Below are 26,983 nucleotides of genomic sequence, written 5' to 3'. Positions count from 1 at the left end.
TAGAACCTCTGTAGACTCAGGAAGATGGAGTCTTGGTGTCTTAGTGAGAACATTCTGGCTGCAGCGTGGAGGATGGATTAGAGGAGACAAGACTGCAGACAGGGAGAGACCAGTGAGGATGCTGCCATAGTAAGGATGAAGGCTGAACCAAGGATGGAGAAGAGTGGAAACATTCAAGACGTCTGTAGCAGGGAGATTCTCCAAGAGATAATGACGGATTTAATATGGAAGGGGAGGGAGGATGAAGGTAACTCTCAGGCCTTAATTCAAATACCTTTTAGGAAACAGTTCTGAGGTTTTGGTCTGAGCTCTCCCTATCACAGAGTTTCTCTACATCAGTACTACTGACATTTGGGACTGGAGCATTTTTGGTTGTGAGAAGATGTTCTGTTCATTGGATGGAAGCAATGTTTTCCATCCCATATGCCCGTCATTAAGTGTGAATTTTGTACTCCATCCAACAAGCAGTGGGGTCTATATTCCCACCCCTTAAATATGAGCATGCTTGTGACTATGGGGGATGTGACACCAAGTCGTAAAAACTGCATGTTAGGTCATAAAAGTATTAGACAACGTCATAAAAATCTCACACTCGGTCATAAAAATACAATGCACTTCTTTGTTCTCTTGAGATGCTCATTCTTGGAACTCATTCTTGGAACTTCTCTCATACTTTGAGGAAGCCCAACCAGCCATGAAAAAGCAGCTCACATGGACAAGAGTTAAGACCTCCAGCCCACAGCCCTGGGGGAGCAGCCAGCCAACAGCCAGCACCAGCTTGCCAGCCTTGTCAGTGGGCCTTCTCCAAACTGATTCCTCCAGCCTCCAGTTGAACCAAGTCAACTGACACGGTGTGGAACAGAGGCAAGCCATCCTCTCCAAACCAAGCCCAAATAGCAGGTTCGTTTGTGAGCAAAATAAATGACTGCTGTTGTTTTCATGCACTGAGTTTGCAGGGGGTCTGTTATGCAACAACAGATGACTTGAACACCTTGCAAAGCCACCTCTAGGAACCGACACATTGAAGCACCCATGGAATTGTGCAGTCATGGGAGCAAGGGGTGGCCTGCACAAATGTCTTTCAACCCTGCTCTGCCAGATCACCCCAAAGAAACACTTGCTGTGTACCTCTCGTGCAAGCACAACTTCAATGCAAGTCTCCTATATGTCCCTCCCAGTCAACTGCACCTCTCCTAGAGAGAAAACTGGAGCGGCCACTGAACTTCAAGATACCATCACAGGGATGCTCACCCCAGCTTTGTGTGAAGTTGTAAAACATTAGAAACAAACTAAGTGCCTGTCAGTTGACAGGTGATTCAATCTGGAGTCGATGTAAAGAATAAAATTCATGTTCCTTCATTCAACAAATATCCATTTAATACTTGCAATGTATCAGGCACCATACTGAGGGTGAAACACAGAGTGGACAAAATCGTTGCTGTAGAACCCAGCATTTTCTAGATGGGAAATATTGATTTCACCTCAACTTTAAACACCAGGGTCCACCGGCACTACTGAGAAGGCTGAATAACCCATGAACTGTAGCCCAAAGATGAAGAAGGATGTTTGGGGCACTCTGGAAACTCCGGTGGTAGAAATGAATGATCTTATTTAGAGCTCAGCGAACTACATCCCATAGGTCAAATCTGGCCCCTCATCTGTTTGTGTAAATAAAGTTTTATTGGCACACAGCCACATCCAGTCATTTATGTATCATCTATGACTGCTTTAGCAACACAACTGGAGCATTGAGTCATCATTGACAGAGATCATACAGGCAACTGTTGTGGGTTGAGTTATGGCCACCAGAAAGATATGTTGAAGTTCTAACCTCTAGTCTCAGAGAATGTGAACTTATTAGAAATAGGGTCTTTGTACATGTGCTTAAGATGTAAGTTAAGACATCGTACTGGAGTAGGATGTCCCTTAACCAGATATGATTGGTATCCTTATAAGGAGAGTAAAACAGGCACAGAGACAGGCTTAGGGAGAACACCACATGATGATGGAGTCAAAGATGGAAATGACACATCTACAGGTCAAGGAACCCAGAGATTGCTGGAAACACCAGAAGCTGGGAGAAAGCCTCAGAACAGATTGTCCCCTAGAGTCTTCAGAGAAAGCACGACCCTGCTGACAGCTTGATTTCAGACTTCTGGCCTCCAGAACTGTGAGAAAATAAGTCTCTGTTGCTTAAGGCCCCCAGTCTACAATATTTTGTTATGCAGCCTGAACTGCCTAATACAATGGACAGAGAATCCATCTCTGTGTGCCTCAGTTTTCTCATGTGATCTCTGTAAAGCACTCTGAACAGAGCCCGGAGCGTAGCAATTACTATGAAAGCAAATGTTAACCAAAAGACAAAATTCACTGCTGACATGTGGAGCTTTCTTTGTGGCAGGCATTGAGGTAGATACTTCACACGCATCAGCTCAACGAATGCTCAGAGCAGCCCAACGAGGTGCAAACTGATATTTCCATTTTTCAGAGGAGGAAACTGAGACTTCAAAATTGTGCAACATCGCATAGCTTGTGAAAGGCACAATTATGATTGGAATCCAGGTTCTGAGCAGCTCTGGAAGTTTCAGACGACAGCTTCCCAGGTCGTCGGAACCTCAGAGACTGGAAATGTGGTGATTAAACTGATATGTGTCCTATGCAAGCCCATTGTGAGCTGCCAGAGGCTGCAGCCTCTTTTGGAGGCAAATTAGCATGGTGGTGGGAGCACGGGCTGTGAAGCCACACCCAGGCACAGTCAGATCCTGACTCTCCTACCTCCTACCTATTGGACCTTGGGACAGTGATTCAACCACAATGGAAGCTCAGTTTCCTCATCTGTGAAATGGGTGTAAAATCAAACTGATACCATCAGGTTGTTGGGAGGACCGAATGAGCACACTGATGGGAGAGCTTAGTGGCTTGGCTGGGATCCTGCCTCCAGACTTTTCTATCTTCTCTTGCCTCCTCCTGGAACATTCTTCCCCAGACACCCAATCTCTCACTCCCTCTCTTCCACCGGATCTTTTCTCACATATCAAATTCTCAGCACGGCCTTTTCTTACCACTCTCTTAAAATTAGACCACAGCACTCTCTAACTGCCTTTCCTGCCTTATTGGTCTTCACCGCCTTTAACTTTCCCTAACAGAGAAAGGTTTCATACATTTTTATTTTGTTAACTATCTCCCCACACACTAGAATATAAATTCCAGGAGAACAAACGTTTTTGCCTGTGTTATTCACTGCTGTATCCACCATCCCCAGAATAGAACCAGCCATGTTGCACATGCTCAAAGTATGGGTTGAAGAGTGAATGAGTGATTATTGTCTTCAGTTTTGCTGATGAGGTCTTTGAACACAGCCAAGACCCACCCCGACTCGTGCTCCACCAGTGTTGCCTTTGTAAACAGTCTGGGACCTAATTCCCCAACACACCCCTCCACCTACCTTCACACGTCTCTCCCTGATCCTGGAACCTCACGTTTCCACTGCTGGAAACAAATCCTTGGTTGCAGACACAAGAGTAGCTGCCAAGACTATTGTGGCAGGTCGCGTGCTCTGGGCAAGATTTTGGATCTGCACATTCATCTACATCTGGAGAGTGGAAGAGAAAACCGGGATCAAGGCAGAGCAGGAAATTTGGAAAGGAGATGGTAAGTGAATATTCACTCTACATGCTCTTAAGTTGTGGCACACAGCACTGAGGCTCCCCAGTACACACATGCTCCCCTTCTTCCTAACCTCCCTTGCAGTTAGGGAGGACCATGAGAATAAATTCTGGCTGATAGTGTGTAAGCAAAAGGGTGACAAATGATTTCAAAACATAACGATCATAGTTTGCAGAAATGGCCGCAATATCCCCCTTTTTTTGGCATAGAGAACAAAGTAAACTGTTTATTCCTTTCTTTCTTTGTCCATTTGTTTTAATCATCCATCCATCTATGTATCTAGGCATCTATGCATCTATCCATCCATCCATCCATCTATTCATATATCCAAAAATATCTGCCAAGAGTGTGATACTTCACTGGCCACATATATATACCTATATCCACACCTCAGGATGGGGCTTGTGCAGTACAATATGACTTGGCCACTCCTCTCTTTAAATGTGGAGTTTGTTTTCCGCCCCTTCATCCAGCTGGCCCTATCACTTGCACTGGCCAATAGAATGCAGAAGAAGTGATGTGGTACCAGTTCCAAACTTAAACCTCCAGAGGATTATTTTCTTCCACCCATGCCTTAGGCCTCTTCATTCTGCCACCTGAACAAGCCCTAGACTAGCTGAATGAAGGATGGAAGAAATGGATCATCCCAGATGAGCCCCAGTCATGTGAGACAGCCCAGCCCCACCCAACCACAGCTGACCACAGACACAGGAAGAGGAACAGTTGAGACTCAAAGAACAAACCAGAAGAGCCCCACCTGAACCACCCATGCATGGAATCAAGAGCTAAAAAGAAATGGTTGTTGTTTTTAGCCATTGACTTTTAGGGTAATTTGCTCCTCAGCAATAGCTAACTGCTAGGAATTCACTAGTAAAAGAAGACATGACTTCAGATATCTCTGAGTCCAAGCCAAGGAGCTGTGATGAGGGCTTGATCACTCCATGCCATGCTGGGTGGAGTCATCGTCCCTATAAGAAAACGTAGAGAGCAATAGAACCTCAGTGGACTCAGGAGGATGGAGCCCTGGCGTCTCAGTGAGAACTTTCTAGAGGCAGTGTGGAGGATGGATTTGAGGGGACAAGACCGGAGAAATGAGGAGCAGTAAAGATGAAGAAAACATGAAGCCAGAGCCAAGGATGGAGAAGAGTCGAGACATTCAAGACAGATTTAGCAGGTAGATTCCCCAAGACATAATGACTGACTAACATGGAAGGGGAAGGACGATGAGAGTAACTCTCAGGTCTTAACTCAAATATCTTTTGGGAAAAAGTTCTGAGGTCCAGGTCTCAGTTCTCCCTAGCACAGAGTTTCTCTACCTCAACCCTACTGACATTTGGGACCAGATCATTTTTTTGTTGTGGGAAGCAGTACTGTGCATTGTAGGGTGTTTAGCAGCATCTCTGGCCTCTACTCCTTTGATGACAGTAGCACACACAACCCCACCACCACCACCAGTGTGACAATTGAAAATGTGTCTAGACATTACTAATGTCCCCTGAGGAGAAAACTGTTCTGTGGACAGAGCGACCACCATCCTGTTACTCTGAAATACTGCCTGATGCTCTGCCTAACTTACAGTATTCCCTCAACAGAAGCTCAAATCCTGGTTGTTCCACTTAATAGCTGTGCATCCTCGGGCAAGTCACTTCACCTCTCTGAGCCTCAATGTTCTCATTCTTAAACTGAGGATCATGATCCCTACCTCACAGCACCATGAATTGAGGTGATTCTTAATTGAGTAGGCAGGTCCTACTCAATAAGAAGGGCAGGTCCTCTTTACCTTCACAGATGGAGTTTCTAGAAGAGAATCCAGCTAGGCAGGTGCAACTGTAGCTTCCCAAGGAGTTGGTGCACTCAGAATGCTCTGGGCAGACCCCGCTGGAGAGGCATTCATTGATGTCTGAGGAGCAGTGGAGGAGAGCGAGCAGACAAAAGAATGAGTGTCTAAGGTGAGAAACACAGGTACCCAACTCAATGGTAGCCATCCACGAAAGACCACACCTGAGATCCCGAGAGGATTACCTGTACAGGAGAAACGACCTGGCTTTGCCGGGTTCCAGTTATTTCCAGTAGGAGAAGAGAAACCAGGCAAACAGCTGCACTTGTATCTCCCAGGCAGGTTTTTGCAGACTGAGTGAGCACCACATGGTGTGGGCCTCTTAGAACACTCATCTATATCTGGATAGAGAAAGAATTGGAGTTACAAAGTTGCCTCATCTTCTGCAGTAGATTTTATTCTCCAAAGATGGTTGAAACAATGTTTTCCATCTCATATGCCCTTCATTCAGTGTGAATTTGATACTCTTTCCATCAAGGAGTGGGGGTTTATGTTACCACCCCATGAATCTCAGGATGCTTGTGACTATAGTGGAAGTCAATCCAGGTCATAAAAATATAATCTACTTCCTTGTCGTCTTGAGATACTCATTCTTGGAACTGAGCTACCATACTTTGAGGAAGCCTAACAAGCCATCAAAAAGCAGCTCACATGGACAAGAACTAAGACCTCCATCTCACAGCCCTGGGGGAGCAGCCGGCCAATAGCCAGCACCAGCTTGCCAGCCTTGTGATGGGGCGCTCTTCAAAGTGAATCCTCCAGCCTCCAGTTGAGCCAATTCAACCGACACTGTGTGGAATAGAGACAAGCCATCCTCTCCAAACTCAGCCCAAATGGGCTCATTCACGAGCAAAATAAATGACTGCTGTTGTTTTCATGCTCTAAGTTTGCAGTTGGCCTGTTACCCAGCAATGGATAACTAGAACACCTTGCAAAGCCACCTCTAGGAATTTACTCATTAAGGCACCCATGGAATTTTGCAGTCATGGTACCGTGGGTTGGCCTTCCCCAAATTTGCTTCAGCTATGCTCTGCCAAGTTACCCTAAATAAACATTTGCTATGTACTTGTCATGCAAGCACAATTTCAAGACATATCTCCTAGGGCACCCTCCAAGTCAACTGCACCTCTCTCAGAGAGAAATCTTGAGCTGCCACTGTGCTTCAAGATAAGGTCACAGGGATCCTCATTCAGCTTTGTTTGAAGTCGTAAAACATTAGAAATAATCTAAGTGCCTGTCAACAGAAGGACGGATTAGAGTTGACTAACGAACAAGGTTCACGTTCTTTCATTCAAGAAATATCTATTTAATACTCACAATGTGTCAGGAACCATACTGGGGGTCAAAGATACAGAGTGGACGAAAATTGTTGCTGTAGTAGCCATCATTTTCTACACGGGGAATATTGATTTCACCCCAGATTTAAACACCAGGGTCTACCAGCACTAGTGAGCTGATGGAATAACCCATGAACTGTAGCCCAAACATAAAGAAGGATGTTTTGATCTCCCTAAAAACTACAATGATAGAAATGAATTATCTGCCTCAGAACTCAGCAAACTACATCTCATGAGTCAAATCTTGTCCAGCAGCTGTTTGTGTAAATAAAGTTTTATTGGAACACAGCCACGGCCACATCCATTTGTTTATGTATCATCTACGACTGCTTTGGCACCACGACTGGAGCACTGAGTAGCCATGACAGAGACCATACGGCTTGCAACTTCCAAAATATGTCCTATCTGGCCCATTATAGAAAGTTTACCAACCACTGGGCTTATTCATAGGCATAATCAGATCTTTACTGTCAAGAGGAGAATTAGGGTCTAGATATAAGGAATAGGGACAAAGAACTTAGCTCCTTCTGGGAATCATATCATTTATGTTAATATAGCACTTGATATTGTACATGCACCTAGGATACTGCATACATTGTTGCATTTAATCTTACCAACTGTCCTTTGAGGTAGACGCTCTTATACACTCATTTTACAGATGGAAACATTGAGGCTTAGAGAGATTAAATATGTTTCCCCAATACCTCTTAACTAGAGTGTGGCAACTGGATGAGATGGTTGACAGACATGGTTGGAGTCAGAAACAGCTGGGTTTGAATTCCAGGTCAACTGCATGACCTTCAACAAGTCATTTCAGCTCTCCAATCCTCACTTTACTCATCTGGACAATGGAGATCATCACAACGCTCATAGTCGATTTAAAGTGAAAATGCACATAAAGCCCTTCACACGGGGCCTGGCACTCAATAACTGTTAGCAGTTATTAGTTATAGCAGTAACTGTGGAGGGGTGACTGAAGGCACATCCTAATGTGGCTTTCTAATCACTGGAAATTTTAGTGACCGGGAATAAGTCTCATGACAGAAAGGAAGGAAGGAAGGAAGGAAGGGAGGAAATAATATAATATTTGGGGGAAAGAAAAAGGAAAAGTACCTACACCTGCCACGCCAGCTAGCTTCCACCTGATTTTCCTACCACCTTTGAGGGGGCGTGAACTCACCTTTGCATTCCACTCCTGAGCCCTGGAACTGTGCCAGTCCGTTGCTAGACAGGAATCCTTTTTTGCAGCTGCAGTAATAACTTTTTGAAGTGTCAGTGCAGGTTGCATAAGCTGGGCAGATGGTGGTATCCACACACTCATTCGTTTCTAGGCAGCATAGAAGGAAGAGTTTGTATTAGCACACCAGAGTGGGGCTGCAGAGGAAGCCAGCGTTTGAGAGGGAAGGAAACCGTTGTGGGTTGAATTGTGTCCTTCAAAAAGATATGTTGAAGTCCTAAACTCTGGTCCCTGAGAAGTTGAGCTTATTTGGAAATAGGGTCTTTGAAGATGCAATTAAGATGTAAGTTTAGTTGAGATCATACTGGAGTAGGGTGGTCCCTTAATCGGATATGATTGGTGTCCTTATAAGGAGAGGAGAAGAGGCACAGAGACAGGCTTAAGGAGAATACCATGGGATGATGGAGTCAGAGATGGAATGATACACCTACAGGTCAAGGAATGCCGAGGATTGCTGGCGACACCAGAAGCTGGCAGAGAGCCTCAGAACAGATTCTTTTCTAGAGGCTTCAGAGAAAGAATGGCCTTGCTGACACCTTGGTTTCAGACTTCTGGCCTCCAGAACTGTGAGAGAATAAATTTCTGTTGTTTTAAGACACCATGTTTGTGATAACTTGTTACAGCTGCCCTAAGAACCAGCTCGGTCAAGGACCCTGTAGACCCCAGACCTTTGCCACTCAAAGTGTGGTCCATGGCCCAGCAGCATCAGCAATGTCTGGGAGTTTGATGGAAATACAAAGTCCCAGGCCTTGCCCGAGACCTCCTGAATCAGAATCTGCATTTTAGAAAGATCCTCAGATGATTTGTGTGCACATGAAAGTGCGAGAAATACTGATCTGGACCCTTGCTTCTCCAACTGTGGTCCATGGACCAGTAGCATCTGCTGCGCCTGGTATCCTTGAGCGATCTTGGAAAATCAGATGCTGATTCAGCTGGTCTGGGAAGGGCCTGAGATTCTGCATTTCTAACAAGCGCCTGAATGATGCTGGTCAGTGGACCACACCATAAGCATTGGGGCTCCAGACAGAAGAGTATGAGAGTCAAAGTTACAGCCTTTGGAGCAAGGACTACCCGGGTTAAAGCTCCCATAGGAAACCTCGAAGCAGAGAACAGTGGCTATGCCCCCACCCCCATCTCCCCCTCTTCCTTTGAATAACATGACCATCCAGTTAAGCTGCAATTCCAGCTTCTCTTGCAGCTAGGTGCAGTCACGTGGCTAAGTTTCGGCCAAAGGAAATGAGCAGAAGTGATATGTGCACCTTTTGGCCACGCCCTTAAAAAGAAGGAGCATGTCCTTCATTCCTCCTTTCCCCTTTCCCCTGGGGAAAGAAGAATGTGGACAGAGTGAGGTGATCTATCCTTAACCATGGGGGTGATGCTTTGGAAAACCTCCACACCGAGGGATGGAGAAACAACAAGATGGAAGGCACCTGGGAGCCGAGATGATTTCATAGACAGGGTAGCCCTGTCACCCTGTTCCATCCACAAATTGGAGATTTATGAGGGAGAGAAGAAGAGACTTCTAAGAAATGAACATCAGAGATCTCCTCAAGATGGCAGTGTAGGCAGACTCTGAACCCATATCCTCCCATGAACACAACCAGGTTACAACTCTTCTTGGAAAAATTAACCCTGAGAAAGAAGCAAAAACTGGATAAAAAGAACCCCCACAATAAGGGACAGTCCTGACCAAGGCGGAAGAGGCAGAAATTCCTTTCAGGAGAGAAAAAAAACACCTTCAGGAGCCACGGAGCTTCACTCTTGGCAAGCTGGGAGCAAACCTAAGGTACACAGCCCTCTCTGGAGAAATGGGGACCTGACTGGGGGCCTGATACTGCTATAAGCATCCTTCAGACTCAGCACAACTGAGACGAGTCTCATAATATCTGGCTTTGCTGGCTGTTAACTACAATGGGGAATACCCCCAGAAAAGCTATGGGATATAAATGGAAAAACTCAGCTCTTAAAGGGCCCATGCCCAAATTCACCCACCTCAGACAGCAACCTAAAATCACCAGAAAGGTGCACAGTCCTTTGGCGAAAAGAGACTCACCTTGTAGGCTCTGGGTGGATCTCAGTGAGAGGTGAGACCTCTCTGGGGACTGAGACAGTGGCAGCAGCCATTGTAGTGACCTGGTACAGGTGTGCTGACACAGACGCTGGCAGACACCACTGGAGTTCCTCCCCTGGCCTGACAGCCCAGGGTCTGCCACACCCACTAGAGCACTGATTTAATCCAGCTCAGCCAGGGCAGGCAGCCTGCCCTAGGGACTGGCCCCACCCGACAGCAAGCCCTCAGGCTACTTGTTGGCCTACATAGACTGGGTGCCTGGATCCTCTGCAGGCAGATGAGTGAGTCCACCTCTGGGGGGCAGGGCCTGCGTGAGGAGCAGATAGAATGTGGGGGGTATTGGCAGAGAGTGTGGGGGCCTCTGCAGTGGGGTGAAGGGGTATGCTCCAGGGGGCCGGGATGTGTGCATGGGCCAGGACTGTGTTGAGATTGGGTGAGGACCCTTGGGGGGTGAGGCTTATCTGTGGCAGAAAACTTGTGCTTCTCAAACAGCCACATAGGGGATTGGCCCCACCTTCCAAAGCCTGAAACAATCGGGTGCTCCTGTGCCTAGGGCCAGCCCCACTCAGCTGCAATCCTGAGAGAGCTGACAAGAGCCTTGCAGGCCTAAGGACTATAGAAATTGTAATCATCAGCACCTAGCAACCAGCCAAGCTGGGGGCCTACTCACCGAACAGAATAACTGCAACAGGAGTGTGCTATTAGACCTTGCAGCCAACTGTGCTGGGGCTCCCCAAACCAGACTTACAAACAGCCTGCCAGGGAGAGAAAGCCTAGCCTGCCTGTGCACCTGCAGCAAGAGCAACCCTGCCACAGCAGAAGGACACGTGTAGCCCACACAGAGGTCACTCCTGGAACACTTGGAACTGGCGACAAGAGGGGAGCACACTGTTGGGCCTCAAAAGGGGTCTCTTACATAAGGCCACTTCTCCAAGATCAGGAGATATAGCTGACCCACCTAATACATACATATAAGCACAGAGAAAGAGGCAAAATGAGAGGCAAAGGGATACGTTTCAAGCAAGGGAACAGTACAAAACTCCAGGAAAAGAACTAAATGAAACATAAATAAGCAATCTGCCTGACAAAGAGTTCAAACAAAAACTCATAAGGATGCTCACTGATCTTGGGAGAAGACTGGATGAACACAGTGAGAATGTCAACAAAGAATTGGAAAATATAAAAAAGAACCAACCAGAAATGAAGAATACAATACTGGAAATGAAAAATTCACTAGAGGGACTCAATAGCAGAGTAGATGATACAGAAGAATGGATCAGTGAGCTGGATGAACAACTATAGGAAATCACCCGAGATGAACAGATAAAAGAAAACATATTAAAAAGAACCCAAACAGTCTAAGGGAACTCTGGGACAATATCAAGTGCACTAATATTCATATTATAGATGTCCCAGAACAAGAAGACAGAGACAAAGGGGAAGAGAATCTCTTTGAAGAAATAATAGCTGAAAACTTTCCTAACCTAAGGAAGGAAACAGACACTGAGGTACAGGAAGCGCAGAGAGAACCAAACAAGTTAAACCCAAAGAGGCCCACTGTAAGACACATTACAACTAAAATGACCACAATTAAAGACAAAGCGAGGATCGTAAAAGCCACAAGAGAAAGACAAAAAGTGACATACAAAGGAAACCCCATAAGGCTATCAGCTGACTTCTCAGCCGAAACCCTACAGGCCAGAAGGGAGCAGCACAATATACTTAAAGTGTTGAAAGGAAAAAAAAAAAACCTACAGCCAAGAATACTATAGCCAGCAAGGTTATCACTCAGAATGGAAAGAGAGGTAAAGGTTTTCCCAGACAAGCAAAAATTAAAGGAGTTTATCACCAAGAAATCAGTTCTACAAGAAAGGCTGAAGGGACTTATTTAAGTGGGAAAGAGAAGACTACAAATAGGAATAAGAAAAGTATCCCAAAAAGAGGCAATAAAATCACTGGAAAGGCAAAACTACAGTACAGTAGCAGATCAACCACCTACGAAGATAATACGAAGGTTAAAAGACAAAAGTACTCAAATTAACTATTTGAATGATAAGAGGGTAATGGATACACACACACAAAATACAGGGTTATATATGACATCAAAAACATAAAATGTGGGGCCAGCCTGGTGGCACAGTTGTTAAGTTCGTACATTCCACTTCAGCAGCCCAGGGTTCTCCAGTTTGTATCCCGGGTGTGGACACGGCACTGCTTGTCAAGCCATGCTGTGGTAGGCGTCCCACATATAAAAAGTAGAGGAAGATGGGCACGGATGTTAGCTCAGGGTCAGTCTTCCTCAGCAAAAAGAGGAGGATTGGTGGAAGATGTTAGGTCAGGGCTAATCTTCCTATAAAGGAGGAAAAACATAAAATGTGGGAGGAGAGGAGTAAAAGAATTGAGCTTCTAGAAAGAGGTCAAACTAAAGAGACCATCAACTCAATATAGATTGCTATGTGCACGGGTTATTATATGTGAACCTCATGGTAATCCCAAAGCAGAAACCTATAATAAATACACAAATAAGTAAGAGAAAGGAAGTCAAATATAATACTAAAGAAAGTCATTAAACCACAAGGGAAGAGAGCAATAGAAGAAGAAAGGAACAGAGAAGTACTACTAAAACTCCCAGAAAAAGTAACAAAATGGTAATAAGTACATATTTATCAATAGCTACTTTAAATGTCAAAGGATTAAATGCTCCAATGAAAAGGCATAGAGTGGCCGGTTGGATAAAAAAACAAGACCCATGTATATGCTGCATAAAACAGACGCACCTCAGACCTAAAGACACTCACAAACTGAAAGTGAAATGATGGAAAAAGATACTCCAAGCAAATGGCATAGAAAAGAAAGCTGGGGGTAACAGTACTTATATAATACTTGTATCAGACAAAATACACTCTAAAACAAAAACTGTAACAAGAGACAAAGATGGGCATTACATAATGATAAAGGGAGCAATCCAACAAGAGGATATAACACTTGTAAATATCTATGTACCCAACTAAATATATTAAGGCAATTTTTAACAGACATAAAGGGAGAAATAGACAGTAACACAATAATAGTAGAGGACTTTAACACTCCACTTACACCAATGGATAGATCATCCAAACAGAAGATCAATAAGGAAACATTGGCCTTAAATGACACATTAGACCAGATGGACTTAGTAGATATATATAGAACATTCCATCCAAAAACTGCAGCATAGACATTCTGTTCAAATGCTCATGGAACATTCTCCAGGACTGATCACATATTAGGCCACAAAATAAGTCTCAATAAATTTAAGAATATTGAAGTAATACCAAGCATCTTTTCTGACCACAAATGTATAAAACTGGAAATCAACTACAGAAAGAAAATCAGGAAAGCCACAAAAATGTGGAGATTAAACAAAATGCTACAGAACAAAGATCGGGTCAATGAATAAATCAAAGGGGAAATAAAAAATTACCTGGAGACAAATGAAAATGAAAATGAAAATATGACAGGCCAAAATCTATGGGATACAGCAGAAGCTGTTCTAAGAGGCAAGTTTACAGCAATTCAGGCCTACCTCAGCAAACAAGAAAAATCCCAAACAAACAATCTAACAGTGCACCTAAAGGAAAAAGAAGGAAAAACAAAGCCACAATCAGTAGAAGGAAGGAAATAATAAAAAAGCAAAGCAGAAATCAATGAAATAGAGACTAAAAACAGTAGAAAAAAACCTATGAAACCAAGAGCTGGTTCTTTGAAAAGATAAATAAAATTGACAAACCTTTAGCTGTACTCACCAAGAAAAAAAGAGAGAAGGTTCAAATAAATAAAATCATAAGTGAAAGAGGAGAAATTACAATAGACACCTCAGAAATACAAAAGATTATAAGAGAATACCCTGAAAAGCTATACGTCAACAAATTGGATAATCTAGAAGAAATGGATAAATTCTTAGAATCATACAACCTTCGAAAACTGAACCAAAAAGAAGTAGAGAATTTGGAATAGACCAATCACCAGGAAGGAGATCAAAATAGCAATCAAAAACCTCCCAAAAATAAAAGTCCAGGACCAGATGGCTTCCCTGGTGAATTCTACCAAACATTCAAAGAAGACCTAATACCTATCCTTCTCAAACTCTTCCAAAATTTTGAAGAGGAGGGGAGACTTCCTAACTCATTCCATGAAGCCAACATTATCCTGATACCAAAACCAGACAAGGACAACACAAAAAAAGAAAATTACAGGCCAATATCACTGATGAACATTGATACAAAAATCCTCAACAAAAGACTAGCAAATCGAATACAATAATACATTGAAAAGATCATACACCATGACCACGAGGGATTCATTCCAGTGATGCAGGTATGGTTCAACATCTGCAAATCAGTCAATGTGATTCACCACATTAACAAAATGAAGAATAAAAATCACATGATTATCTCAATAGACGCAGAGAAAGCATTTGACAAGATACAGCATCCACTTATGATAAAACGGGTATAGAAGGAAAATACCTCCACATAATAAAGCCCATATATGACAAACCCCCAGCTAATATCATTCTCAATGGAGAAAAACTGAAAGCTATCCCTCTAAGAACAGGAACCCGACAAGGATGCCCATTTTCACCACTCTTATTTAACATAGTATTGGAATCCTTAGCCAGAGCAATCAGGCAAGAATGAGGAATAAAAGGGATCCACATTGGAAAAGAAGAAGTGAAACTGTCGCTATTTGCAGACGACATGCTTTTATATATAGAAAACCCTAAAGAATCCACTAAAAAAACTTTTAGAAATCATAAGTGAATACAGTCAAGTTGCAGGATACAAAATCAACATACAAAAATCAGTTGCATTTCTATACACTAACATAGTAGCAGAAAGAGAAATTAGGAATACAATCCCAGGGACCAGCCCCATGGCTGAGTGGTTAAATTTGCATGCTACACTTCTGCAGCCCAGGGTTTCACCAGTTCAGATCCTGGGCACGAACATAGCACCACTCATCAGGCCATGCTGAGGTGGCATCCCACATAGCACAACCAGAAGGACCTACAACTAGAATATACAACTATGTACTGGGGGGCTTTGGGGAGAAGAAGAAGGAGGGGAAAAGAAGAAGATTGGCAACAGTTGTTAGCTCATGTACTGATCTTTTTTAAAAAATACAATCCCATTTACAATTGCAACAACAACAACAAAAATACCTAGGAATAAACTTAACCAAAGAGGTGATAAACCTGTACGCTGAAAACTATAAACATTGTTGAAAGAAATCAAAGAAGACAAAGAAATAGAAAGATATTCTGTGCTCTTGGATTGGAAGGATTAACACAGTTAAAATGTCCATACTTCCTAAAACAATCTACAGATTCAATGAAATCCCTATCAAAGCTCCGACAACATTTTTCACAGAAATAGAACAAAGAATCCTAAAATTTACATGGAACAAGAAAAAACCCTGAATAGCCAAAGGATTCCTGAGAAAAAAGGAAGCTGGAGGTATCACACTCCCTGATTTTAAAATATATTACAAAGCTATCGTATTCAAAACAGCATGGTACTGGCACAAAAAAAAGACACACAGATCAATGGAACAGAATTGAGAGCCCAGAAATAAGCCCACACATCTGTGAACAGCTAATTTTCGACAAGGGAGCCAAGAACTTACTATGGAGAAAGGAAAGTCTCTTCAATAAATGGTGTTGGGAAAACTGGACAACCACATGCAAAAGAATGAAAGTAGACCATTATCTTACACCATGCACAAAAATTAACTCAAAATGGATTAAAGACTTGATTGTAAGATCTGAAACCATTAAACTTATAGAAGAAAACACGGGCAGTATGCTCTTCAACATAGATCTTAGCAGCATTTTTTCAAATACCACGTCTGACTGTGCAAGGGAAAAAATAGAAAAAATAAACAAATGGGACTTACATCAAACTAAAAGACTTCTTCACATCAAAGGAGTCCATAAACAAAATGAAAAGACAACCTACCAATTTGGAGAAGATATTTGCAAACCATATATGAGATAAGGGGCTAATATCCAAAATATGCAAAGAACTCATATATCTCAACAACAAAAGAACTAATAACCCAGTTAAAAAATGGGCAAAAGATCGGAACAGACATTTCTCCAAAGAAGAAATACGGATGGCCAACAGGCATATGAAAAGATGCTCAACATCATTAGCTATCAGGGAAATGCAAATCAAAACTACAATGAGGTATCACCTCACTCTGGTCAGAATGGCTATAATTAACAAGACAGGAAACAATGAGTGTTGGAGAGGGTGTGGAGAGAAGGGAACCCTTGTTCACTGCTGGTGGGAGTGCAAACTGGTGCAGCCACTATGGAAAGCAGTTTGGAGTATCCTCAGAGAATTAAGAATAGATCTACCATATGATCCAGCTATCCCACTGCTGGGTATTTATCCAAAGAACTTGAAAACACAAAGGCATAAAGATACTTGCACCCCTATGTTCATTGTGGCATTATTCACAATAGCCAAGGCTTGGAAGCAACCTAGGTGCCCATCAAGGGACGCATGGATAAAGAAGATGTGGTATTTATACACAATGGAGTACTACTCAGCCATAAGAAATGATGAAATCCGGTCATTGGTGACAACATGGATGGAGCTTGAGGGTATTATGCTGAGTGAAATAAATCACAGGGAGAAAGTCAAATACTGCATGACCTCACTCACAAGTAGAAGATAAAAACAACGACAAACCAACACATAGCCACAGAGCTTGGACTGGTGGTCACCAGAGGGGAAGTGGGGAGGGAGGAAAGTGAAAGGGGTGATTAGGTGCATGTGTGTGGTGATGGATTGTAACTAGTCTTTGGGTGGTGAAAACGATGTAATCTACACAGAATTCGAAATATATTATGATGCACACCTGAAATTTATATAATGTTATAAACCAATGTTACCACAATAAAAAAATTACATAAAAAAACAGTATATCTTACAGAGATAAAAATGGGAAAAAAAGAAGTAAACATCAAAGTTGTCATTCAATTTCTATGGAAATGATCAAAACTGCATCCTCGCCAGTCCAGCCCCAGGACAAGTGGGGTTCACTCCTCTGTACTCAGTTTATTTGTTTAGCCCTCAACTCACCTCCAACGAGTCCCCAGTCCACCATGATTCTCCCTCCCAAATATTTGACATCTACCCACGTCTCTCCATCTCCACAGGTATGCTTGGTACAGATCTTCCTCTGGATTCCACATCCTTGCGTCCCCCATAGTTCCGGGCAATCATCTCCGAATGCAAATTTGATCACCCACCCCCCACCCCTGCCTAGAATGCTCCCTACTGCTCTCAGAATTAAAATCCAAATTACTTAACGAGACCCACAAAGCCCCCAGTGGCCAGACCCAACCCCATCTCCCTTCACGCTCCATTTCTAGCCTTCCCACCACAGGGTCTTGCACGTGCTGTTCCCTCTGCCTCTGCTTTGCCTGGCCAGCTCCTATTCATTCTCCAGTTCTTGCTTCAATGTCACTTCCTCCAAGAAGCCTTCCCTGACTCCCCCATAGCTCCTTGTGCTCCTTCTTTAAGGCACTTATCATAATTATAATTGCTCAATTATTTGAGTGAGTAGCTCTTCAGTGATCATCTCCACTGCCACACCGCGACCTCCAGGAGGACAAAGCCACAGGTGGGCCAGGTTTCCAGGTGTCGGGGAAGAGACTCACTTGACACAATCCTTCCTCTGGTTGGCATAATAATGGTCCCCCAAAGAGGACCACATCCTGATCCCCAGAACCTGTGAATGTGCTGTGCTACCTGGCAAGAGGATTAAGGCTGCAGATGGAATTAAGAGTGTTAACCAACAGACCCTGAGATGGAGAGATTACCCTGGGTTATCCAGGTGGGACCAATGTCATCACAGAGATGACATCTTCGTAAGTGAAGGATGAAACCAGGAGGGGCAGAGTCAGAATGATGCAATGTGAAAAAAACTTGACCAGCCATTGCCGGCTTTGGAGATGGAGGAAGGGGGACACGAGCCAAGGGATACAGTGGCCTCTAGAAGCTGGAAAAGGCAAAAAACCAGTTCTCCCCTAAAACCTAGAGAAAGGAATGCGGCCCTGCCGACACCTTCCTTTGAGCCCAGTGAGGCCCATTTCAAACTTCTGCCCTTCGGAACTGGAAGAATATGCTTTTGCGGCTTCAAGCCACCAAGTTTTTGGTGATTTGTTACAGCAGCAATAGGAAACAAATACAACTTATCCATTATACGGATGTGGACAACTGAGGCTCAGAGAAGTTAAGTAACTTGCCGGAGGGCACACAGCCCGTGAGTGGCAGCGCCAAGCCTGTCAAAACCCAAAGTGCGTGATTTGCACTTCTTCTACGTGAGAAGAGGTAGGTCTGGCTGGAAATGGAATACATTTTCAGGCAATTTCTAAAATAATTCCGTGTAAAAACTTTCATAATTGGTTGTTTCAAGTCTGTCTCCCTGAGGGTCTGTGAGCTCCCAGAAGAGATTTGTGACCATCTTATTTACTACTGCATCCCGAGTGCATAGAATAGTGCCTGATGCTTAGTTGGTGCTCAATAGTAGAGACCTCACTGAGAAGACAGCATTTAAGCAAAGACCTGAAGGAGGTGAGTGACTGAGCTTTGAAGCTATTTAAGGTGGGGGAAAGAGCAAGTGCAAATGCCCATTGGCAGGACCTCGCCCGGTGATTTCACAGATTTACAAGGAGGCCGGTGTGGTTGGAGCAGAGTGGATGAAGGGGGAGTGCAAGGAGGTGACACGGCCAGATCATGCAGGATCTGCTAGGCCATTGGAAGACTTCAGCATTTTATCAGAGAGAGACGGGAACATGGAAGGGTTTTGAGCAGAGGAAGGACAGCACAACTTAGGTTTGAAAATGATCCTTCTGCCCGTTGGTCGGAAGATGCTCTGTAAAGGGACAGAGTTGGGATGACCAGGGAGGAGGCGACCACACTTGTCCAGGTGACCAATGATGGTGGATATAACCCAGGTGGGAGCTGTGGAAATCATGGGATTCTGGTTATTTTGCAGGTTAAGTTAATAGGATTTGCCAATGGATTGGCGTGGGGTGTGAAATAAAGAGAAGAGTCAATGAGAACGCCAGCATCGACTGGTAGGATGGGATATCACGGGAAAGCTCTTTATAAAGTGCCATAAAAATATAAGGGATGGATTATCATTATTAGGATGTTGAGAGCCAGGCTTTTTGCTCCCTGCAGCATGTCTTGTTTATTTCCCTTCCCTGTATGATGGCTCAGATAATATCTTTCTTCTCATTTCCAGCTTCCTCTTTCAGCTACAGATGCAACATTTTTTTTTTTTTTTTTGCAGACTTCCGGCATGTTATCACTTGTGGTCTCCCAGCTCTGAGCTTCCCAATACTCTCTTCTAGCTCAATTTTTCATAACTCAGATCCACTGGAAACCAGAATAACAACCCAGTCCTGTGTGACTGGCCACCTGCTGACCTCTCCAGCTCATCTCCTGTCCTGTTGCATCAACCGTATTTACTTGCTCAGTCCTCCAAATTCCTTCCAGTCTCATGATCTCTGCACCTCACCCTGCAGATCTCGAGACGAGCCAGCCTCCATAATTGCATGAGTCAATTCCAAAAATGAATCTTTACATATAAATATACACACACACAGAGAGATATATGCATATCCATCCTAATCCTATTGGTTGTTTCCCTGGGTAACTCTGACAAATACAAATACCTGCTATGTGCCAGGCACTATTCTAGGCACTATGGATTCAGTAATGGAACAAGACACACAAAGGTCCCCACCTTCACAAACATGGTAATCTGGAGAGGCGGGGGTGAGGGATACAATGTCCAAAATAGAGTAGTCACTGAGAAGATGACACATGAGCTAAAACATAAAGAAGGTGAGGCACAGAGCCACATGTATATGCAGGACAAGAGCTTTCTAGGCAGAATGAACTGCATGTGCAAAGGCCCTGGGGCAGGACTGTGCCTGGCATGTGGGAGGAACAGCAAGGAGGCCCACATGTTTGGAGTAGAAGGAGCAAGGGGGAGAGAGGGAGGAGGGAGAGCAGAGAGGGGATGGGCCAGGTTATGCAGGGCCTGGGGGGCCACAGGGAGAACTCGGGCCTTTACCCTCATGGAGGGGGGAGCCCTGGAAGGCTGTGGGCAGAGGAGGGCGGGACCTGACTCAGGTGCTCACAGGTGCCCTCTGGCCACTCTTGGAAGAGCAAGGAGTGGGGAGACCAGGGCATTGACCATTTCAACAATCCAACTGAGACACACACACGATCCTCAAAATAATTTAATGGTCATTTAATTGACCTAATCAGAAAAATGAGACTCAGAGAAGCAAAGGGACTTTTAAAAATACAACTAGAGCTTCCATTTTGTAAGTGACTTCCATGCACCCCAGGCCCCTTCCATATATTTTCTGCAGTCCCCACAATAATGCTCAGGGGTAGGGTGACCGAGTTGTCCTGGCTTCCCCGAGACTTTCCTGTTGTTAGCCCTCAATGTCCAATGTCCCGGGAACCAGCCCCCCCAACCCCGACCCTGGTCTGGGGCAAGTCAGGATGGTCAGTCACCCTATTTAAGGGAAAGGTTACTACTTCATTTTACAAATGTGGAAATGGATGCCCAAGAGAGTTCACGTAAGCTGTCCCAGGTCACACCACAAGTTAGGAAGCAAGAGAAGAGCAAAGGAGAATGGACACACGCTGGGAGGGAGTCAGGGGACCTGGTCATTGTCCTGGCTGTGCCCCTCACTGGCTACCAGCTTTGACTCAGCTTCAGCCCAGCCAATAAGAACCACACAATATGTGTTCCTCCAAGGAGGAGGAGGAGGAACCGGTGGAGGAAAGGAGGAAGAGAAGGAGGGGCAGAAAAGGAGAGGGAGGATGAGGAGGAGGGGGAGGAGTGGGAGGAGGAGAAGGTGGAGGGAGCAGCAGGGGGAAGAGGAGGGGAGAGGAGAAAAGGAGGGGGACAGGGAGGGTTAACATAATTGAGCACTTACCATGTTTCAAGTACCATTCTAAGCACCGCCTGTATTCATTTAATCTTCATCAAAACCCCACGGGATCAACTCCTCTCACCCTCATTTTCAAGGCAACTTAAGTCTTGGGGAATTTGCTGAAAAACCTGGGGTCTCCATGGCAATGAGCGCCAAAACCAAGCTTCAAACCCAGGACGTGTGGCTCCAGAGCCCACCTCTTAACAACTCCACGTGGAGCTGAATCCTCACCATCCCCATCGGGTAGGGGTCGTCCCCATACCCATCAGTCAGATGATGAAACTGAAAGAGGGAGGCCCTTGCCCATGGCCTGATGGCCTTCAGTCCAGGGGAGTCTCTTACCAAAAGCCGTCCCCTTCAAGTTCAGCTTCTCACCTGGAAGCAGAGGAAAGAGAAGTCGTTAGTTCCCTTGGCGATCTGGCCACGAGCCTTCCTCTCGCCCAGCCAGGCTCCACATCTCCCTGCGTGCCGAGAGCACATGGCAGATTATGAAAGCATGGCTTTATGAAGAGGAGAATCCAGTCTCTTCTTGGAGGTTCAGCCACATCAGCTCATGAGTTCTTCACACCTTGCCAGGTGAGAAAGGTGGGGTGGTAGCCACTCTCGGCACCACCCCCCATCCACTTTACCGGGTTAGCACACTCATCCGCCAGCTGCTTCGCTGATCTAGAAGTGATGAGTGACAGATGCAGGAATACAACAGCACAGCCATCCCGTTGCCTCAGAGCAGGCGACCGTCTCTGGTGCAATTCACGCTGCGGGATGGGGCTGTGGCTGAACCTCCCCTGAAATGCCTTCTGAGTGCCTAGCTTCTCCCGCTGCCCTATCCTGCTTTCCTCACTCCTACAAGTGTCGGCCAGTGAGTCCTGAGAGCCCTCCCTTCCTAAATTACTCACACAAGAATCCTTGTCTCAGGCTCAGCTTGTACAGAAACTAACCAAAAGCAGATGGTAATCCTTATTTTCATTTCTTTTGTTTTTATCTTTTTTTTTTTTTGAGGAAGATTAGCCCTGAGCTAACATCTGCTGCCATTTCTCCTCTTTTTGCTGAGGAAGACTGGCCCTGAGCTAAGATCCGTGCCCATCTTCCTCTATTTTATATATGGGATGCCTATCACAGCACAGTGTGCCACATGGTGCCATGTCCGCACCCGGGATGTGAACCAGCGAACCCCGGGCCGTGGAAGCAGAACATGCGCACTTAACCACTAAACCACAGGGCCAGCTCCTTTATCTCTTTTTAAGAAGGTAATAATTGCTTCTTGTAAAAAAAAAAAAATCAGACAATGCAGAAGTATATAAAATTAAAAGTGAAGATCTCCCCATCCCCCATCTTTATATCCAGAGGTAACTAATGTCAAAAGCTTAGCGTGAACCCTTCAAGGCTGGGTTGTATTTGCAAACTCAACCATGCCAACATATTATCAAACAGAAATAAATTTATAAATTCACACAATTTTCTTAACGCAGATGGTATCATGCAATCTACAATCTTTTGTGCTCTCTAATATAGTAGCTACTATTTACACTTAAATCTATTAAAATTAAATAAAATGAAATGTGCCATTCCTCAGTCATATCAGCCATTTTTCAGCTGCTCAATAACCACATGTGACTAGTGGCCGCTGTAGAGCTAGAACATTTCCGTCAACGTGGAAAGTTCTGTCGGGCAGCTCGGTTCCATTTCTACTTGCTGTCTTGCTCAACAGTATGTCTTGCAAACAAAGAGAAGCAAAATTTCTCAAGGGTTGAAGCTGGGCAATGGGCACATGAGAGTTTTTTATACTATTTTCCCTACCTCTGAGTGTTGAAATATTTCTGTAATAAAAAGTTAAGAAATGAATATGTTTTGGTCAACTTTCCATGTCAGTCTATACAGACCTAATGCATGCTTTTTAACAGCTGCATAGTATTCCATTATATCCATGGGCTATAACTGTGCCACAGGTAATGAGGCAGCCAAAGATCAAACAAAAATTCCACATTCCCCTTTCCAGGGTGTGGAATTGTCACTAGGAGGCAACTGCCTAATGACAGACCACATTTCCCAGCTCACCTTGCATCCAGGTATGGTCATGTGACAGTGAGCAGAAGTGACATGTGTCAGCTCCAGGCCTGGGTTTTTACAAAGGGTGTGTGCCTTCTCCACTGTTTCTTTCCCCCTCTGCCACTGTCTGCAGAAGACTCTGAGACCCTCGCATGGCTGAGCAACAAGACAGGAGGAGTCTGGGTCCCCAAATAAACACATGGAGGAAGGCCACCCATTACCCAGAAAAATCTGCATTGGACGCTTCAACAAACAAGAATTAAATTTCTTTTTTATTAAGCCACTGACAGTTTTGATTTTATTCATTACAGTAGCTAGAGTTACTCTGACAAACACAACAATTTATCCAACCAGTCCCCAAGTGTAAAAAACATTTAGTTTATTCCAGGTTGTCACCTGGGTAGCATGAATGTGCACATACTTGAGCGTATAGTGAGAAATCTCTGACATTACATGACTATCTCTTTGGAGTAAATTTCTAGAGGAGGATTGTTGTGTCAAAGTATGTGCATTTTTATCATATTTTATTAAGTGTAACAGATACAGAGAACCACAACTATTGTAAGCGTACACTTCAATGAACTTGCACAAAGTTAACCCACCTGTGTTTATGCAGTTTTAATCCTGATAGTACCAAATTTTCTCAGATGTTAATCCTTTTGAGTTCCCATTTATAAATACCTTGTACATCCGTCTACCGTAACACTTCTCTTACTTTCTATGTGGAGCACGTGGTCTTCCTTTTATTTATCTACCTAACCTGCCTGTATTGTGCCAGGTCTGAGCTGGGTCCCAGAGGTGTGGAAATTAATACAGTCTCTTCCTCAGCAACCGAGAGTTTCCTGGGCTCTATAATAATGATGGATTTTTCTTTTTAATCAAGGATGATCTTTCTGGAAATATATTGATGTAATTTTAGGATGGTAACTGTAGTTGACAATACTGTATTCTATACTTGAAAGTTTGCTAAGAGCACATCTTAAATGTTCTCACCACAGAAAAAAATGGTAATTATGTGAGGTCATGAAGGTAATGCTACACTGCAATCATTTTGCAACATTTAAGTGCATCAGATCGACACATTGTACACCTCACACTTGCACAACGTTGTATCTCAATAAAAATGTTTCCAATCGCTAGGCTTTGAGGACTGGAAGTTAGAGTTCTAATTAAGCTGTAGGGTAGAGAGGACTCAGGATACGATGGAAGGGAAATACCTATTATACAGGAAGAGTGAAAACTGTGGGAAGCTAAAAGAAGGACAAGATGAAGAAGTCTAGCCAGGACTCCTGCTTCTCTGCCACTTCACCTCAAGGCTAAATGTAAGTGGAGATGGGTCACCTCAGAGACACCCAGATAGGGATGGGTGAATTTAGGGGCATCAAGGCTAAGGGTCGACTCCTCTCAACAAAAGCTCGCCTTCTGCTATTGCCACATCCAACATGGCATGGGAGCCGAGGATCAGAATCAGCAGAGGGAGATAACTAGGGGGCCTGAGAAAACTCTTCTGGGTTCCTGTGGCCTGGACATGGAAACCAGGAGCTCCTGTGTGGACGCCTGAGAGATGCGGAGCTTCCAAGAGGATTGCTGGACAAGCAAGAACCAAGGACTGGCTCAACCAGTAGACAAAACACCCCATCTGGAGTCCACACTTCACAGCTACAAGATCCCGTAAGCTGCCCCTACACCAACACCCAGATGCCATCTTGGGAGGAACTGCTCATTCTTCATACAGTATAAACTAGATTTCCCAAATATGACTAAACCAAGAACTGAGACACTGAGAACGCTAAGAACTGTCAATGTTTTCTTCGTCTATCCAGCAGGAGCTTATGTGGAAGATGAGAATTCTTAGCGAAACATTAAAAAATGGATTTGTTTTCCACATTGAGTTGTAGTTTGAGTAAATTTCATCCCTATTCCTACCATACTACCATTTAGGAAGTTCTTGTCACACAAACCAGGTGGCTCACAAAGTTACCTCTTTTGATTCAAGCTGCATGACATCCCTGTGGGATAGGAACCCTCATTATCTGTATTTCACAGCTGAGGAAACCGAAGATGAGAGGGGTTATGAGACTTGCCTGAGGTCACACAGCAAGTGCAAGGCACAAAGGAAAGAACCTGGAGTGGGAACTAGGCGACCTGGTTGTTATCCCTAGTTCTGCCACTAACTAGCTCCTAGCAAGTGTTCAGCTGTGAGCCTCTGAACAAAAGAATCTCCTCTCCAGAAAACATCCTCCCACCACTTTGGGCATACGGATTCTCTTTGACCAACTTACGCCATGACTTTGATCCCAGCGGGCTTGATGTGGGCGTTTCACAGCTATATATACGACAACACCCTGTGTAGAAAGAAAACAAAAATATTGTGAACCACCAAGAGGCTGTTTGAGATCAACCTTAAAAATTATTGCTGGCGTGGCCTCAGGTTTGGTGATCCTGCATGAGAGACCCTGTTGAGTGACAAACATACATTATTTCGCATATTTCACAGCAACCATTCCTGCTTTTCTGCACTTTAGGTTTGCTTTTCATTTTGTTCGTATTGCCTTCAATTTCTTTTCAATTGCAAAAATAGCTCCAGCTGGTTTTCAAAAACATACAATAAAACGTCCATTCTCAAAAGGAATGATATGTCCTCCAAAAGGGTAAAACGTGGTTCTTGGGGAGAAATGAAAAAAAAAATCTTACTCTTTTATGTATAAGATACATATAGATGCACATGTAATATATAATTAGATATACACTATATCTGTAGTATTAAAATTTCATGAGAGGGTGGGGCAATTAGTTTTTTGTGTGTGTGAGGAAGATTGGCCCTGAGCTAACATCTGTTGCCAATCTTCCTCTTTTTGCTTGAGGAAGATTTTTGCTGAGCAAACATCTGTGCCAATCTTCCTCTATTTCATGTGTGAAGCCACCACAGTGTGCCTTGATGAGCACTGCTAGGTCTGCTCCCCGGATCTGAAACTGCAAACTCTGGGCCACCAAAGTGGAGCATGCAAACTTAACCACTAGGCCACCAGGCCGGTCCCACGATTAGTGTTTTAAAATATCTAAAAGGCAGTACAGTCCCCCAGCATTTAGCTCTTCTCCAACATCCACATCATCATCATCATCATCATCACTATCATCACCATCGCCATCACCACCACCATCATCATCATCTCGTCATCCCCGTCATCACCACTACCACCATCATCATCATCACCACCGTCCTCATAATCACCATCATGATTATCACCACCACCATCATCATTCTCATCTTCATCATTACCACCACCACTACCACCATCATCACCACCATCACCATTATCATCACCACCATCGTGATCACCATCATCACCACCACCACCACCACCATCATCTTCATCATCACCATCATGATTATCACCACCACCATCATCATTCTCATCTTCATCATTACCACCACCACCACCTCTACCACCATCATCACCACCATCACCATTATCATCACCACCATCGTGATCACCATCATCACCACCACCACCACCACCATCATCTTCATCATCACCATCATGATTATCACCACCACCATCATCATTCTCATCTTCATCATTACCACCACCACCACCTCTACCACCATCATCACCACCATCACCATTATCATCACCACCATCGTGATCACCATCATCACCACCACCACCACCACCTCCATCATCTTCATCATCACCATCATTACCACCACCACCACCATCAACTTCATCATCACCATCATGATTATCACCACCACCATCATCATTCT

General features: G+C 44.2%; 1 protein-coding gene across 3 annotated transcripts in view; it reads right to left on the bottom strand.

Moving 5' to 3' along the window:
• The window catches only part of ADGRE1 (adhesion G protein-coupled receptor E1), a 69,225-nt gene that overhangs the window by 40,756 nt on the left and 1,486 nt on the right, over positions 1–26,983 (bottom strand). For 2 of the 3 annotated variants that reach the window (XM_070491837.1, XM_070491839.1), the window contains exons 2-7: positions 25,497–25,559; positions 21,511–21,543; positions 8,021–8,167; positions 5,689–5,844; positions 5,447–5,566; positions 3,446–3,592 (exon numbers count right to left, since the gene is read on the bottom strand). In XM_070491837.1, the coding sequence (XP_070347938.1) occupies positions 3,446–3,592; positions 5,447–5,566; positions 5,689–5,844; positions 8,021–8,167; positions 21,511–21,543; positions 25,497–25,559 (666 nt within the window). The remainder of the gene's footprint in view (positions 1–3,445; positions 3,593–5,446; positions 5,567–5,688; positions 5,845–8,020; positions 8,168–21,510; positions 21,544–25,496; positions 25,560–26,983) is intronic. The other variant, XM_070491838.1, reaches the window with a different exon arrangement.

The sequence above is a fragment of the Equus asinus genome, chromosome 20 (genome assembly GCF_041296235.1).
Source record: "Equus asinus isolate D_3611 breed Donkey chromosome 20, EquAss-T2T_v2, whole genome shotgun sequence".
Classification (NCBI taxonomy): domain Eukaryota; kingdom Metazoa; phylum Chordata; class Mammalia; order Perissodactyla; family Equidae; genus Equus; species Equus asinus.
This window is presented reverse-complemented; position numbering and strand designations above follow the sequence as displayed.